Source organism: Scomber japonicus, chromosome 14 (assembly GCF_027409825.1).
Source record: "Scomber japonicus isolate fScoJap1 chromosome 14, fScoJap1.pri, whole genome shotgun sequence".
In the NCBI taxonomy this organism is placed as follows: Eukaryota; Metazoa; Chordata; class Actinopteri; order Scombriformes; family Scombridae; genus Scomber; species Scomber japonicus.
Window position 1 is genome coordinate 23,657,846 of NC_070591.1, and position 16,336 is coordinate 23,674,181.

Sequence of the window (16,336 nt, forward strand, 5' to 3'; positions counted from 1 at the left end):
TTGGGTATTAAATAAAGACAACTCTATCACTTTATTGATAGAAAACGTCACTTACAAAATGTGTAATAAAAATTTAAAAAACAGTTTACTTTCAATTCAATTTGTCAATTTGTTGATACAGTGAATATGGTAATGGGACAGAGGAATGACAATAATATTAATAGATATAAAAATGACTTTCCTGTTGTTTATAAGTTAGACACAAAATACTTCCTAAATTCAATCTTGAAAAGTTTAAACAATGGAGACCTCGAGAACTTGGATTTATGGATGTGAAATTTAGAAAGACAATAACAGTACCTCTTCTTCCTATCCTGAATATGCCCCCTGCCCTGCAGAGTCATTTTGTTGGTGACTTTTTAGATTTACATTTGCTTGGGAGGTTGGAGGTCGTAGTCAAGGTTTCATTCTAGATACATTTAGAATCACGTTCAGTGATTTCTCTACATGAAGTTTTTGTTTGTTTGTTTGTTTGTTTGTTTGTTTGTTTTTCATGCAAAATATCAAAATGAAAGGGGGCTCATATTTGACAATGAATTTATCTCAATCCCAAAGATGAATGTATCAGTTTTGGTGATGGGCTAAGAAACCTCGCAGACAAAACTCAGGGTCTCACTCTACATTATCTTAGTAACGCTCATAGCCGGTGACCTGCCCACAGTCTCCTGTTTTGTTTTCTATTGGATGACACGCAACTAATTCCCCAATCAGTCAAAATGTTTATCTGAGAGAATGATGGTGCGTTTGAGTAATCACTGTAAAGTAGTGTTTCCAAGAATAGATCCAGATCAACGTACCCTAAAGCAACGGTTCTCAACTTTGGTCCTTAGGGGGGTTCCAGGCGGACCCCAGAAAAATGAGGAATATTTTATTTGCATTATTATTTCATTGACTAGATGTTAACCCAATGACACTCATAAGAATAGCTATTCTGTTCACAGGTTTGACACTCTTCACTGATCGCAGTATGCTATGGAATAGCTTGACTAAACCCAAAGTTAAGACCAATTCAGACCTCAAGAGCAAGTTCAAAAAGCTAATTTTGTGTATCTGTAGTCACAGTACATGTTTTAATATTACAAACATAAACCACTACACACTTATTTATAAATCCCAGTGTAAAGCTATGTTACTCTGAGTCTTAATAGATCCACTCAAAATGTTAACAGTAGGCCTACATGCCTTGACTTTCAGTTAGAGAAGATTTTTCATGAGAAAAATATTTAGTTGCACATGGATGCATTGACAGTTGATTAACTAGTCAATTAATAGATTGACCAAATCTATTGGCAATCTTGATCATTGATTTGTTATCAAGTAGTCTAATCATTAAACTAGGAGTTCCAGCTTCCCAATTGTGAGGGTTTTCTTTGTGTTGCAGTAAACTGAATTGTATTTTGGAGTGTTATATGCTAAGGGTTTCATCGTGATAAAAGTCAATGAATTAATCAACAAAAACAATCATCTTTAACTGCAGCCCTATTGAATGTCACAGTTTGAGCAAGGTTGTAGCTCTTGTGGTAAACATCCCAATATTCCGAGTTTATCAAGAGCCCCTTAAGGCACCAGTGACGCGGGCGAGTGTCTCCCTTTTTTGCGGCAGCATCACGGAGATTATGGGTGGCAGTCATTTTGATCCCTTTTTCAAAGCAGATATGTCATCATTCCCACGACATTATCCCACTAACACGTTGCTAGGCCACGTGACAACCTGTCTACAAATTGATTCCAGATGTGTATATACTAATACTAATATATATATGTGCTAACACTTTTACACACTACATTTCGACACTATCATTCTATACATTAATTTATATGCAACAGATATAACAGTAATAACCCCTACCTAACACAAGATGTCGCTATGACGACGGTCAAACCACAGACACAGCACACCAACATGTTAGAAAAATGTTTATTCATTTGCTGCACAGCACGTAAACTCATCCCACCAGTTTGTACAGACTCCTTTAATCCTACTCCACAATAATACTTCCATGAGATAGCCTGATCCAAACATGCCACAGTGTAACACAACTGGCATGAGGCGAAATCATGCATTGCTGTAATGAATTTCACATTAAATTATTTATCCCTTGAGCTTCATTCTCAGTTTATGTGCACTCAGATATGCAGTCAACATAATAGTGTTTATATTTACAATTCTGGAAGGCATTTGTGGTCATATAAAGGCAATGGGAGATGTAGAAATGTAGATAAGCATAACACTGAGCAATAAAAGGCACAGTAAGTTCACCTCTGGTTTTCAGTGGCAATTTTCAGCAGCTATAGTTTAGTAATGCTGAGTGGCTCCTAATTTGTGATCAAACATCCAAACAGTGTAATCTCTCAGAGCATGGCGGCCTCGGTTCAGTACCCGCTGTCTCTGTCCACGCAACCCACCGCGTTGTCGGGACATTTGCAGGAGCGACCGTTTGGTGTTGCTAAACAGAGGTGAGTACAGCCCCCGTTGTTCACAGCACAGTAGTTTTGTCCTGGTGGAGAAAGAAAAAAACACACACACAGTCTCAGGGGGTCGTTTTTATAAATCACAAGCCACTGTAGCAAGGGTCAGCAGGAACAAGCCTCTTCAGTGTTTGTTAAACAGATATACACTGTACATACTTAAGGAAACACATAGCAAACTCCAGATGTTGGAGGCCCTCTCTCCCCGGGCTCCACATTCCCCGGCGTTATGCATGCAGTCTTATCTAGAAAGGAGGATGGAGCCTGTTGCTACTCTACGCACAATAACATCAGTCATTCCTTCACTTTATAATGAAGACTAGCTGGAGAATCCCTCCTGTGTTGCTTTCAGGTCAAGGATTGAACCTGTGATATTTATGGTTCATAACCTGCACTCAGAATGCTTCACAGAGGGTATAGAGGTCATGAAAGTGGGTTTCAGTTCCACTGCTAAGCCCTGAAGACTAAAGGGAATGGTTAATAAGTCTGACACAAAGTTAGCCCCCAGATGTACAAGGGTCAAGCCAATTCTAAGAAATGCTTTTTAGTCAGATGCAATGCAATGATGAACCCAAACATGAAGAGAGTGCTGAGTCACAGTGTACAAAGCACTGAATAAATAAATGTTTCTATGAACATTTTCAGGACTTTAAATGAAGATCATATTTTTAAGGAGGATCTAAGATGAACTGGCATATTTACCTGAAGGACACTGGGCGTAAGCTATGGCGATTCCATATAACTTGGTGCGTTTCTGAGGCTGGAACTCGTCTGACTCCCTGCCAGCATAGCGGTCCACTGCAATCACGGCATCCCTGGTGTAAACACAATCATCACAAGAGTTTAGCTTTCCGGGACTATCCAGGATGAAGAAATGTTAGCATCCTGCACTCGTGTTTTGTATAGTCTGTCAAGAATGAGTAAGGGTTAGTGTAGGTTTCATAGCTGCAACTGACTCACTTTGTTGTAGTTAACTGTTGATGGGTGTACTCCCTACCTCCCCTGCACCCCCCATCACCTCTCAACCTCTTCTTGCAAGGCTGCAGCCCAGGCAAGATCAGAGGAAGGGAGGCCCTGAGCTGGTCACTCACAGACGCTGAGGCTGAGAAATTGCAAGCAGCTGCCACTTTTTAAGATGCCTCTTCACCCCACGTACACACACACACAAATAGACATTCCAACCCCCACCTATTTAGCGCTGGCTAACATACAGATTCAGCCGCATGGGAAGAAAGTTCCACAGTCCCACAGTCTTGGAGAACATCAAGGCTTCGTGCCTTTCAGTACAATGCTGATATGTGGGGAGCTTTTTGACCTTTGACCCACTATCCCCTACCTCTACCTTGACAGACCTGGTTTCTTGCATTGCACAGTGGACCATAAAAAAAGGCTGCATTTTGTCCTTGATGGTAATTTAAAAGTAGCCTCTCCATCAAATATCTGGCTAAATCCTTAACACAACATTTTTATAAATATTGTACTGGGAGCCTAGGAGTACCAATTTATCTTGACTTTACACACCCCGTATGCTATCAGTGGATAAAAAGTTCAAATTCTTCAAACATGCTTTTGATAATACAATGAATCAAACCTCTTCCAGTCAGTGTAGTAGATGTTCTTCCCGAACGACACAATTCCGAAAGGATATTGAACTCCCTCCATAACCTGTCTGCGATCACCCCGGTCAGGATGCATACACTCCATTTTATGCGTACCTACAGACAAGAAATTCCAGTCAGTGCTGATCACAAGGAAGACATGATTTCATAGATAAGTCATCTGTCTAAAACCTACCTGCGTCTGCCCAACAAAGCATAGAGCTCTGCGAGTCGTAAGTCAAGCCATTCGGCAGGCCGAGATCGTCCTTAACTAGGACCCTCCTGTTGGATCCATCCATGTAAGAGGTCTCGATCTTCGGGGCATCTCTGTTCCAGTCGGCCCAGTATAGATGACTGTTGTGAGGATAGGAGTGATGTCAGTTCATTACTGGTAAATATTTTTCCAAATTATTAATCAAATAATAAATGTATCATCAACCAGTTTTCCAATGGCTGATTCTGAGAACCTGACTCATACTAGTGGTCTCTTTTCCCAAAACATGGGTTCTCCACTGGCTCTTTCACCCCTCCTTTTTCACTCATTGCATGTAGCTCATTTGAATGAGGGACTAGGGATTCTTTTGAATGGCAGAAAAAATGTATTTAACGTGGATCAGTCATGTGTAGCTGACATCTGAACAGTATCAGTATTGGGCTGATACTGTCCTGGTGTGTTAGATTGGTGCACATCTCTTCTTTAAAGAGCACAGAATGAATATGGAAACATTCCTTACAGATTGGTTAATTCTGTAATATCTTACTTTTTGTGTGTTATAGAAATAGAGGGTTTTTAAGGGTTGCTCCAAACATGGGGCACCCCTGCAAGTTCAGGCTTAATGACTCGTTCAAGTCTGCAATTAAGGCTAAAAATGCCCCAAAAACACTACACACCCATTGGGGGGGTCAGCAATAATAGCACGAGGGTTGACGAGGTCAGTGTCTACAATGATGCGTCGCTGAGATCCGTCCAGAGAAGCCACCTCAATGCAATCCTTCATAGAGTCCGTCCAGAACATGGTTCGTCCCAGGTGGTCGATGGCAAGGCCCTCTGGGCTATTCAAATCTTTGACAAAAACAATAAAGGCCACATTTTCAACATCACTTTCTTTTCTTTATGTTCTTCTAATTCCAGCATGGCTGAAAACTGAAATGAACTGATTGAGTGAAGGATGAAAGTGAATGATCATGCTACCTGATCTAATGACTGCAGTGGGCTCTCCCCCCTGGATGCTGGCCTTGCTGATAGTTGGTGTTGTGATATCTGTCCAGTAGACCATTTTCTCCACACAGTCATAGGCCACTCCAATGATTACCTTCTCCTGCAGAGGGATCAGCAATAAACAATCTTTGAAGTGCAGTTTGTTCAAACAGGACTGGTTTAAGATACACACATCGAACAGATGCGCTTTTTTGACATTAACGTCTAGACATCAAACCAAACAAATAGAGCCACACACTGAGCATGAGCTTGGCCAGACTTGAAGGCCAGCTGGTCTGGAAATTCAGCGTAACAAGAAATGCAGATTGCCATTCCAAAGATGTCGAACTGATGTTAGTAATTAGTGTGAATGTCACCATGTGCCTCCAATAAAGTGTAAGCTGAGAATGCATGAGGCAGATGGGGAAATCACAGAGCAAGAGCAGGAATTATTACTAGCAAGGGAATGGACTTTAGTAAGAGGCGGATGTTATATGCACAAAGGAGCAAACTATACATACTGTTGCCGTCTATGATTATACTGTCTACTGTCATATGAGTGATCACGCATACCAAACAATCCTGACATGACATTATGCTCAAATTTTTAAGTCTTAAATTGGCTGCTGCGTTGAAAAAGCATGAACTGTGTGATATTTCAAGCAATGTATCTGTCTGACATAAACAAATCTGCAGCAAAATATTCCTCCCTGTCATATTGCACAACACACATCATAAACATAATTTCACAAGGAGAAGGTGAAGATTTTCAGGGAAAAAATAGTGTGAAGAGGGAAATTAGAAATGTTAAAATGCAAAACAGAATTACTTTAAATTTCTTGGCAACCGATTCAAAGAAATAAAAAAATAAAAACAAGTCACACAGGTCCTCTCAGACTACTTTTAGGACGTCCTCTCTACTAGACAGGTTTATTTAGAGAAACTTACAGGGAGATGAAGGATAGCCTTGGCATCATCTTTCTTCATATCATAACCATCCATTGGGACATGCTCTATCCTGCCGCTCTGGGCGTACAACAGGTGTGTTCCTGGAGGCAGGGGGAGGACACCAGGTCGTGGGGTGGGTCCAACAGGTGGGGGCACACCACCATTGTCTATGCCTAATGGAGTTAAACACTGAAAGATTAGAGATCTTGTGGAGGTGAAAACCACTAAGTTCTTTATAATAAAGCTGTTTTTTTGGTTCATGTTAGTGTCTATTTACTCATTGCTCATATATAATTCGCTACTGTGGTGGTCTCTTGATGTATATGATTTACTCACACATTGGTCTGCTTCCAGGCCCAGAGCGAGTCCCTGGGATCTCCTGTCCGTTCCGGTTCACGCACCAGCAGTATCCCGTGCTGCCATGGCACTGCATGGCTTCATAGGCACCGTTCTCATCACATACAGGAATATAATGTCCGACGGGAGGCCGTGGGCCCCGTGGACCACCTAGGACACTGTCTCTGTGGCTCTCACATTGCGTTTTTGTCCTCTCTGAAGAAAAGAATGAAAAATAATCTCGTGAATGGACACAGATACCTTGAGTGTCACAATGTCACAAACCCAATCAGGACCTCAGTTATGTTTTCTTTTACCTTCTGCTCTAAGTTGGCCTGCACAAAAACTCCCACATCACTCTTAAGGCATGACAAAATCCTACTGCTATCCAAAGAAAAATGAAAAACAGGTCCAGCTGGCACCGATAGATTCTAGCAAGGAATTCATTTCCAAAATACTCCTCTTGCCCCAAATGGGCAGGAAAAACAATGGTGCGAATGAAAATGATCTATTTGCTATTCTTCTATGACAGAGCCTGCAAGTATGAAAGAAAACTACCAAACTGTCTGCACTCCCACGACAGACACCCAAAATAAATTTATAACAGCTCTGACTGGATCTTACCAGACAGAATAGAAAAAAATGTTGTAAGTTGACTGATGACGGTGAACTGTCAAAGCAACCAGGCTGTGTGAGTAAGATGTAGGGTTTGCTTGTCAAAAAGTGACAACATTCCAAAAGACATACCTGCAGAGCAGTGGAAACCATCGCCATAGTAACCTGGCCTGCACTGGCAGGTAAAGGATCCCTGAGTGTTATAACACACGGCGTCCTGGTGGCACCTGCCAGACTGGCACTCATCTAAGTCTACAAGCAGGAGCAAAAGAGTGTAAGTGAGGACACAGAAGACTCAAGTCATCTACTGTATCAGCTGAAATATTTGCTGCAAGTCCCATTTGTAGTTTCCTTTTATAGTTAAGCATATACAATGTGATCTCAGTCAGTCTGTGCCCAAAAACTGTCCTCTGGATATAGAACATCAAGTAAAGGCATGGAAAGAATGGAAACTATGAATGAGTGTATCTGGAGACCAGTGAAAACAACTAGGCCTATATGCTAACTCTGGACCGGCACACATGCCCATCTGTTTTCCATGTATCACTGCAGATGTTATTATGTAACTGATCTCCCTTCCCCCACAGCTGAGCAGATGGTTTAACAATTAAAGCCTTAAAGTTCATGTAGTAGATTTAAAAGCTGGACAACATGTGTCAAAGGACTATATTGTTCATGTTAATGTTGATGATGTGTAGCCTTTAAAATGGGTATTGTAATAGTTAGTTAGATTTATCTCAAAATGTTGATAACTTGTTGTATTTTCTGTGACCCGGGAGTGAGTCCGATTTTATGGCTATTGTATAACCTACAAACTGAAAGCCATGAATTCCTGTGATTATTCTTCACACATGTGCCTCTGTGCTATACCTTGGCAGGATCTTCCATCTCCTGTGAACCCTGGCAGGCAGGTGCAGATATAGGAGGAACCTCCAGTGTAACTGCACTGCGCTCGCTCAGGTATATCACATTCGTGTGTGCCTTCTTCACAAGCATCCACAGGGCGATTAATCTCTGAGGAGAAGAAGACAAAGAATATACAACATTTTTGGCACATTTAAACCATTTCTACTTAATATTTCAATGCATTTCATTACAGTTTATGTTCATTTTTCTGAACTTGTACCTCCAGGTGAGATTCCTGGGTTATATAATTGTACTTGCACACAGTTCTTACCGATGCAGGTCTGTCCATCATTGCCGAACCGATATCCCTCCTCACATTCACAGCGGAAGGTCCCGGGCTGGTTGTTGCAGATAGAATATGGGCCGCAGATCTGATGATTCTCTCGGCACTCATCAATGTCTGATAGAGATGAGAGCCTGTTATCACATGCTAATAAGTGTCACATTAGGTCCAATCTTGAATTTGGAGCTGTGAAGTCTGGATTTGTCGAATCAGTGTCTTTCGCTATCAGAGATCAAATCTGTCAGAAGATCAAAGAGGAGAGTCTAATTAGATTTCTTAATTGCGAATGTTTCAAGATAGCATCTGTCTGAAATACATCCTTCCTCTTTCAACTGTATGTGCCTCAGAGCTCTTCCTGTCTGATCTCCATTGCAAAAGACCCTTGGTTGTATTGAGCATGGACTGGGAATGAGGACCCAACTGGATATATGAACCTGGTCTGGGAGTAGGGGACACTTTGTTTACCATGTGGGACTCCCTCTACTAATTGTAGAGATTGTCCAGTTCCCCAGGAAGGAAGACTGTAGAAGGTCTGGGTTAATTAAAAGATGTCTCCAAACAGATGGAAACTTAGATTTACTTAAAAGCAGTAAATACATGAATTGTGAGAAGCAGGAAGCTACCACACCCTCTTTAATGCCACAAACAAAGATTTTTTTTGAATGTATATCAAATGTCATTCATACCATAGCAGGTGCGGCCATCACCATTGAAGCCAGCCGCACACTCGCAGGTGAACTGGGTCCCCTCTCCAGCTCTGCAAATAGCGTTGGTGTCACAGCCGTGTCTTCCAGTGAAACATGGGTTCTCTGCTGGCTGTCCTCCTGAGACGGGAAGGTGTATTTTGGGACAATGTTACTAGCGCACTGCTAATTTCCACAATGTCATGACGAAAACATAATTTACAATTCAACAATACTGTGTCTTGGTCAGGATGTTATATGTTGTGATCTGGGAAGGAAGCAAGCTCAGACAGGAAGACTAGAATAATCTCCATGACCTCACCATTGGTGTCTCCGATCTTGTTGCTCATGGCGAACCGGATGAGTTCATTATTAGCATCGTACATGACAAAGACCTGATCCACACTGAGCATCTGGGTGGGTTTCATGTCTCTTAAAGACTCGCCATGTTGGCAACTCTGGAAGGTGATGGTCTGACGCCACTGATACGTCCTGGTCTCAGTGGTGCCATCGGGAAAGCTCACCACATAGTCCCGATTGGAAGATGAGGTGATCACTGAGAGAAATGATAGACACATAAGGAACAAGTAGATGATTGTTTTTAGTCATTGCTTGTTTCACAAAGAAGCACAAAGGCTTGAGAAATATTTTGGATGAAGAAGCTGTGTTTAGACTGTGCCTCACAGTTGTTGCTGTACTGGTAGATCTCAGAGTAAGGGTCGATCTGCACCGTGGAGCCGCGTGTCACCTCAGGGACCCGGCCTTCCAGGGAGGTGCTCACTGCCAGGTGGTCGTGCTCATCGATGCCTTTGAACTCCTGCCTGATGGTCAGCTTCTCATTCCCTGGCAGAAAGGTCACCTCTGCCTGGCGTGTGAACTCTCCCCCTGCAGAAAACAGACCACAAGAGGGGGTCACTTTAAGACCCTGGCCCTGGATGAACTTTGGCTCCCCGCCTTCTGTCTCATCTGAGGTAATGTGAGGGGAATTCAGCTGGACAGAGTGAGTAAAACTGCAGCTGTATGGCAAACGGCGCTTCTAGCAGCAGCAACATTTGTTCATAGAGATTTTTGGATTCCTATCTTTATAATTTTGTTTTTCTAACCAAGTTAGGCATGGGAAAATCACACGAGAAGCTAGTGGCTTTCACATTATTAGATGTTGCGCAGTTGTAGAAATATTTCACACACTCACCAATAATACTGAAGCCATTCCTGAATCCAGGCTGCTCCAGAGCAAACGCCCACCCAATCACACCACCGAGGGCTGACAGAGGCTGCAGTGAGGGGCCAAGGGTGTAAGGGATGTCACTGATGGCCACATAGGAGCGGCCATCGTTCACCACCACGTATGAGTGGAGATCGTTGCTGCTGAACTCAATCGGAGAAGGAGAGTTGCCAACATACACTTTTCCATATACTTTACCATTCATCCTTTGAGGCTTTCCTGCAAAGAAAAGCAAAACCATCAATGTTGAGTAACAGAGAGGTTGATTAAACATACATAGATTTGCTATATTCGCTCAATTCAGGAGTTGAAGATTACATATTATATCTGAAGTGAATGTGTCCATACCTTCTGCCACACACTGTATGCCATTGCCATAGAACCCAGGCCTGCAGTGACAGCAGTATCCACTGGAGTAGTCCTTGCAGTCAGCAAACTGGGAGCACTTATTTCTGTTGTTCGTACATGTCCCAAGGTTGTATGAGAACACTAAAAACATGAAACATAAGAACTGTAAGAATATGACTGAAGAGTTAATTGATCAAGTTGGTTTAATCTTCCAGTGCTGACAAGAGAGCCAAGCAAAACAATTTCAGCCTTTCTCCTGTCGACTCACCATCTACATTTATATCTGTGTCGTCCACCTCCACTACTTCTGGGTTGTTAGGGTGATGTGGCTGGTACTGAACTGGGTGAACTGCTATCTGCTCTATTTCGTAAGGTGGGTACTCCACTTGCTGTCCATCAGTGTACACAGTCCTCCTTGCATTGATGGCCTCTTCATAGCCATCAGAAGTCCTCTGCAATGTGGCTTCAGTGGGCAGGTCAGTGACCTCTCCTGGAGCCACATTGCTAAAATAGGGAGAAGTTCCAATCTCGTACACCCATACTCCCCGGAGGCCAGAGTTGGTCTGTCTATGAGGGGAAAAAGGTTAAATTTGTAGGTTTAAAACATATTTTTGATGTTACAGTTCTTGATTTTCCAGCCGGCGACACTGGTCAGGAAATGGTGTTCCTGTGCTTACAGTCATTGGTTGACTTACTCTGCTAAAGCCCTGACGGATTCCTCGTCGTCAGTGGTAGTGCGATAGTACGGTCCCGGACTGGAAAACAGGAAACCCTGGACCAAACCCTTACTGAAGCCTGCACGCATGATCACACTACTGTCATCTATAGGCGTGGTGGTAAATTGTATCCCATCCCTTGTATACAGAACGATAGCATATGAGGCGGTCTCCAGGGATGCAATAACCAGCTGGAAGGTGTTTCTCTGTGTGATAAAACATTAGAGAGGATTTAAATGACCAGTTCCATTCCAGGTAACTTGAATAACTGTGTGACACTCACCCTCTTGTCGATGCCATCTCCACTGCTTTGAGGTTCGTTAGAGGTGATATCTACCCAGGTGATCACCACAGCATGAGTAGGACTGACTTCATCGTCTTCTGGAAAGGCCCTATTGATGTGCTCTGCAGCCTGACGCAGAGTGTGCGGACTGCTGTCTTGACGGAAGAAAACTTTCCCCACAGCATCACTTGTGTCCAGATCTCCTTGCAGAGCTGCAATCATGCCAAAGTCTGGGGCCGTTTTGCCAAGATATGTCAACTCGCTTGTCGGCTCTGCTGTGGCAACAAAACCATTGGTGTTGATCTGAAATTAAAACACAAGTTGGTAATGGGCATAACAAAAACTGAGGTGGTTGTAACTCTGGACGACTTTCTTTCTAAAAACTACAACACATGATGAACAGTTTCACAGCAGAGGTAAACCCAGTCCAGTCTGACCCACTTTGATCTTTACTCCAAACTCATTAGACTAATGATCCGAGTCAGCTGCTATGTCCTACAAATGCACTAATGCACTAATGAACAAACAAGATGCCATTTAACACTTATGGTTTAATACAGATCACATGCGGGACTCGTAAAAAAAAATAGCGAAAACCTGGGCTCATGTCAAAAACACACAAAAACACCCTCTCTGCACATGGGGCTCCTCCACTTCCTGATCAGGGGAAAACAAGATCACTATTCCTGGCCCCGGCCATACTGTTTCCTGTCCTTGCCCCTGACAAGCAGCCCTAGAGAGCCCAAAGATTGCGCACTAATCTTCATTACAGAGACTTCCTGCCAAAGTGGAAGATATAACTGGGAAAATTATTCAGTAATTCTGATATCTGCAGAAAGATCTCTAGAGTTAGTGGGATACCCAAACACACCCGGGCTTGATGGAATATGAATCACAGTCACAAGGAGACAATAAAACCTCCTAATGATTTGAGAAAAGTGTGATATGCATTACTGTTCCCCTGCAGGGCACAGACAGTTCAGACTGTCTCGTAGGCTAAGGCCATCTTGACTACAGTGGAGAAAAATGTTTGTGGTGGGTGATGTAGAGACAATTTGGATCTAGTCAGCTGCAGGAAACCCCCTCGAGCCTAGACTGATTATTATAAAGAGGAATTTAATATTTATTTTTAACCACAGTCTCATGTGTTAACCATAACTTTTTGCCTCCTCACATCTCCTTTATTAGATCTACTCATCTGATGAGATCAGACATGTTACAGCTCCATACATGTCAGTACTTTTAAAGTAAAACATTTACATAAAAAATCCTACTTCCTAAAACTTTAGTATTTAAGTATTTTGGCAAATGTAGTTAAAGTATTGCAGTAAAAGTAGAAGTGTGATCCTCAGACTGATATATTATTAAATATGACATCATAAGATTATTAATACTGAAGCATATGTGTGTAAGCAGCATGTTATTGTTGTCACTGCTGGTGGTGGAGTTACTTTGAACTACTATATATTCAGTCAGCTAGTTTGGTCCAGTAGTTCCCAACCTCGGAGTCAGGCCCCTTCAAAGGGTTACCAGATAAATCATAGACATCTGAAATGTGACCCCAATGACATACTGGTTTTTGTAAGATGCCAAAAGCGAAAAGTTTGGTGACCACTAGTTTTATCTGTAACTGTGTGTTGTATTTTGTATTTTAAAAGCTTGTTGTATTATCCATTGTGTCAAATCTTCATCTTCCATCATATATATATATTTATCTGAGTAACTAAAGCTGTAGTGGAATGGAAAGTACAATATTTCCCTCTGAAATGTGGTGGAGTGGAATTATTAAGTAGCAAGAAAATGGAAATACTCAAGTAAAGCACAAGTACCTCGAAATTGTACTTGGGCACTTAAATAAATGTAGTTCCGTACTTTCCACCACTGTTACAGAGTTATATAGCCTGTTAGTTCATATGTCTGTGGGACACCTGAATTCATGACCATTAATGTGACTGTATGGGTAAGCTTTATATGAAATGAAGCTAACATAGTTGGTAGAAGAGAAATAAATGACAACTACTTAAAGTATACAGTACATTATCTGATTTAGGCTTCTTACTTTTTAAAACATAAAACATTGATACTTAGAGGCAAAGTTCCCAAATTTATAACAATACTTTTTGTACACAATTACTCTATGATGGCAAATCCACATGCCAGACAATTAAAACAAAGATGCAGCATGTTTCTTTGAAAAGGAGAATCCCTGTGAATAAAGAGCTGTTTGTCTGTTCAACACAATGGTGAAGCTTTCACCCAAATGTTGCTATTGCCTTTCTCCGAGTAATTTAAAAGCCTCACATGGAAACAGAAAGTAATAAAAACATGAATGCTTTAGGAAATAATTTGATCACAGTGTAATTATTTTCCATAGTGTTATTTGATACATGAGGAAAGCCTCTTGTGTGAGCCTGAACAGAACATATACATAATTGCTTCAAGAAAGCATGCCTTTATGACCACATCGTTATGTGAGATGGCAGATGTTTTGGGATGGGTTTCAAATAGGGTTGCTGTAGTACTTTAGTCTTTCGGTCAACAGTAAAATGATAACCTCTGGGGAAGCTCTAAGAATGTGTGGACACATGCATTCCACGATATACTGCAGCCTCTGTGATAACTAAACCAATATTTACAGGGAGCCACACAAAAAGTCATACCCTGCCCCAGATATATGTTGCAACTTCCAGGTATTGTTTACGGTTTAAACTACTGACCCCTTTTCATGTTCTACTAACCGGGGTTCCGTGCGCAATTACGCAAAATCGATAGACAGTCCACCCTTTCCAATAAATTCCTTTCATTAATCAAAACCAGCATGACTGATAGAGCAACAAGATGTGGATAAACTTACAAAGATGCTGTCGAAAGTGCCATCATAAAACAACACTGGTCTGTCCAGGTTAAGTTGGTGCGTCTGATCGGTCCCTGATTCCAGTAGCTGGTCTCTTGCGCTTGGACCAAAAGGAAAAAGCTCCCCTCGCGTTATGCTCTGCACCGACGCCACAAATCCGAGAAAACTCGCACAGACGAACCATCCTTGCTCCTGCCAACCCATTGTTCGTGTTTCACAGGCAGTTGAGCAGTCCTGTGGTTAGTCCAAGCCAGGTTGTGCCGAGAGAGTGACGCTCTACTAAAGAAAGTTCAGATAGAGTTTGAGAGGCGTGGGGCGGGGTTGGGAAATGCGCTTAGAACTGCTTTCCCTAAACGACCAACACTGGAAAAAGAAATGAGAGGTAGTCTATACTTTACTTCTCATGACGCCCCCTTAAAACGATTCTTGAAGTGATTTGGCACGGACTGTGGGCATCCTCTTGGTCAGTTTGGTCGCAGGCCATAACCAGACATCTTCAGTGATGACGTTTGGCCCACTTTAGAAAACAAAACACTGTACTATAGGAGTTATAACTGTTCGTTGAGGATAGAAGTAGACACAGAGAAGCACAGGGGTCAGTTTCACATCAGACCCCTCTATTTAAATTCTGACTTGCAACTCATTATTCCTCTGTTTCTAGTACTGTGGGAAGCAGCACTCTCTATTTGGATCATAAGGTATTACAATACAGGGTCCACTGTGTAGGAAATTTAAGTGTCTCCAGAGGGACAACACTAGAGCTGTATTAGGAAGTTTGGACATGGGCCAAGTGGCCATCAGAGCATAAACATCAGAGCATGGACCAGTTACCGGCAACAGAGCCCCACGGCCAGTTTGATTGAAACATTATGTAAAGGACAATATCACAGAGCAGTGTACCATACACTAATCATTTGAGGCATGCCACTGTGGCTATCAGACTCGACTCCAGCTGGGATAATGAGATGTTTCTACCCCACTAACGGATGGTCAGTCATCCGTCCAACACTTTGGTCCAGTTATCTGAACAACTACTGGCTGCAATGCAGTGAAATTTGAATATAGGTATTCATGGTCTCTGTGATTCCTAATGATTACTGGTGACATCTGACCTTTGTTTAGTGCTAACATTTGCTCAAAATGTCTTCTTCACACACACAGTAATCCATGGAAGTGCAAAAAATTAGGGTAACAATTTATTTCCAAATCAATGCCAGACTTTCCATTGCAACAGATATTAATTATCATTAACCCCTAGTTGATGGATCACAATGTTTTTGGTGATTGTCTGACCTTCTGACACCATCCTATCACGCCAAGATTTTAACTACACTAGGGATTCTGAGCACATTTATGCTCTCTGGGGGGAAGAGCCATTTCTAATTTAGTCTCTCCATGAGCTTCCCTCTTGCACCACCCTCAGGCCAAAATGTCATTTTTTCTAACACAAGATGTAATAGCCAGATTGCAGTAAAATGTGCAGGACACATTCATGCTTCCAAGGAGGTTGCATCCTTTTGAATATAATGAAACCATTCTTAAGCATCACCCGCAGGTCTAACTTTCCATTTTCAGCTCTTCTACTGGCAGGGCTCAAAGTTGAATTTCTTCTCCAACAATTGTAACATTAGTTGGTGCTTAAAGTCAACATTTCCTTCAATCTTGAAATCTGGTGTTAGCAGCTGAGGCTCCCAAATGGTTTCATATTAATCCAAAATAAGTCACAGATGAGATGCAAGTGTTTCATGCTTTTGATGTGGAAATGACTTGAAAACAACACTGTAAATTATGTTGTTTTGAATAGCATTCGTTAAATCAGCATGTGTTGGAGATTATGCCTGGAGTTTCATGTATCTTTGTTCCTAAAATTCAAA

General features: G+C 41.9%; 1 protein-coding gene across 1 annotated transcript; it reads right to left on the reverse strand.

Moving 5' to 3' along the window:
* Window positions 1–1,904: 1,904 nt before the first annotated feature.
* On the reverse strand, window positions 1,905–14,794 carry nid1a (nidogen 1a). The gene is made up of 20 exons (XM_053332930.1): window positions 14,463–14,794; window positions 11,609–11,911; window positions 11,305–11,531; window positions 10,878–11,176; window positions 10,610–10,750; window positions 10,229–10,480; window positions 9,721–9,921; window positions 9,359–9,592; window positions 9,040–9,177; window positions 8,342–8,470; window positions 8,035–8,178; window positions 7,297–7,416; window positions 6,550–6,765; window positions 6,214–6,386; window positions 5,260–5,386; window positions 4,959–5,130; window positions 4,264–4,421; window positions 4,061–4,184; window positions 3,172–3,284; window positions 1,905–2,498 (listed from the first exon to the last, which is right to left on the reverse strand). Exons 1-20 carry the CDS (start codon window positions 14,664–14,666, stop codon window positions 2,374–2,376), a joined length of 3,600 nt encoding a protein of 1,199 aa, XP_053188905.1. The 5' UTR covers window positions 14,667–14,794; the 3' UTR covers window positions 1,905–2,373.
* Between the last annotated feature and the right edge of the window lie 1,542 nt (window positions 14,795–16,336).

Excerpts from the sequence above, each read along its gene's own strand:
- nid1a (XM_053332930.1), bottom strand. The coding sequence starts at position 14,666 with ATGGGTTGGCAGGAGCAAGGATGGTTCGTCTGTGCGAGTTTTCTCGGA. Across the intron at positions 9,922-10,228 it reads GAATGGCTTCAGTATTATTG|GGGGAGAGTTCACACGCCAG; the intron begins GTGAGTGTGTGA and ends TGTTTTCTGCAG. Across the intron at positions 4,422-4,958 it reads ATTGCTGACCCCCCCAATGG|TCATCTATACTGGGCCGACT; the intron begins GTGTGTAGTGTT and ends TCCTCACAACAG.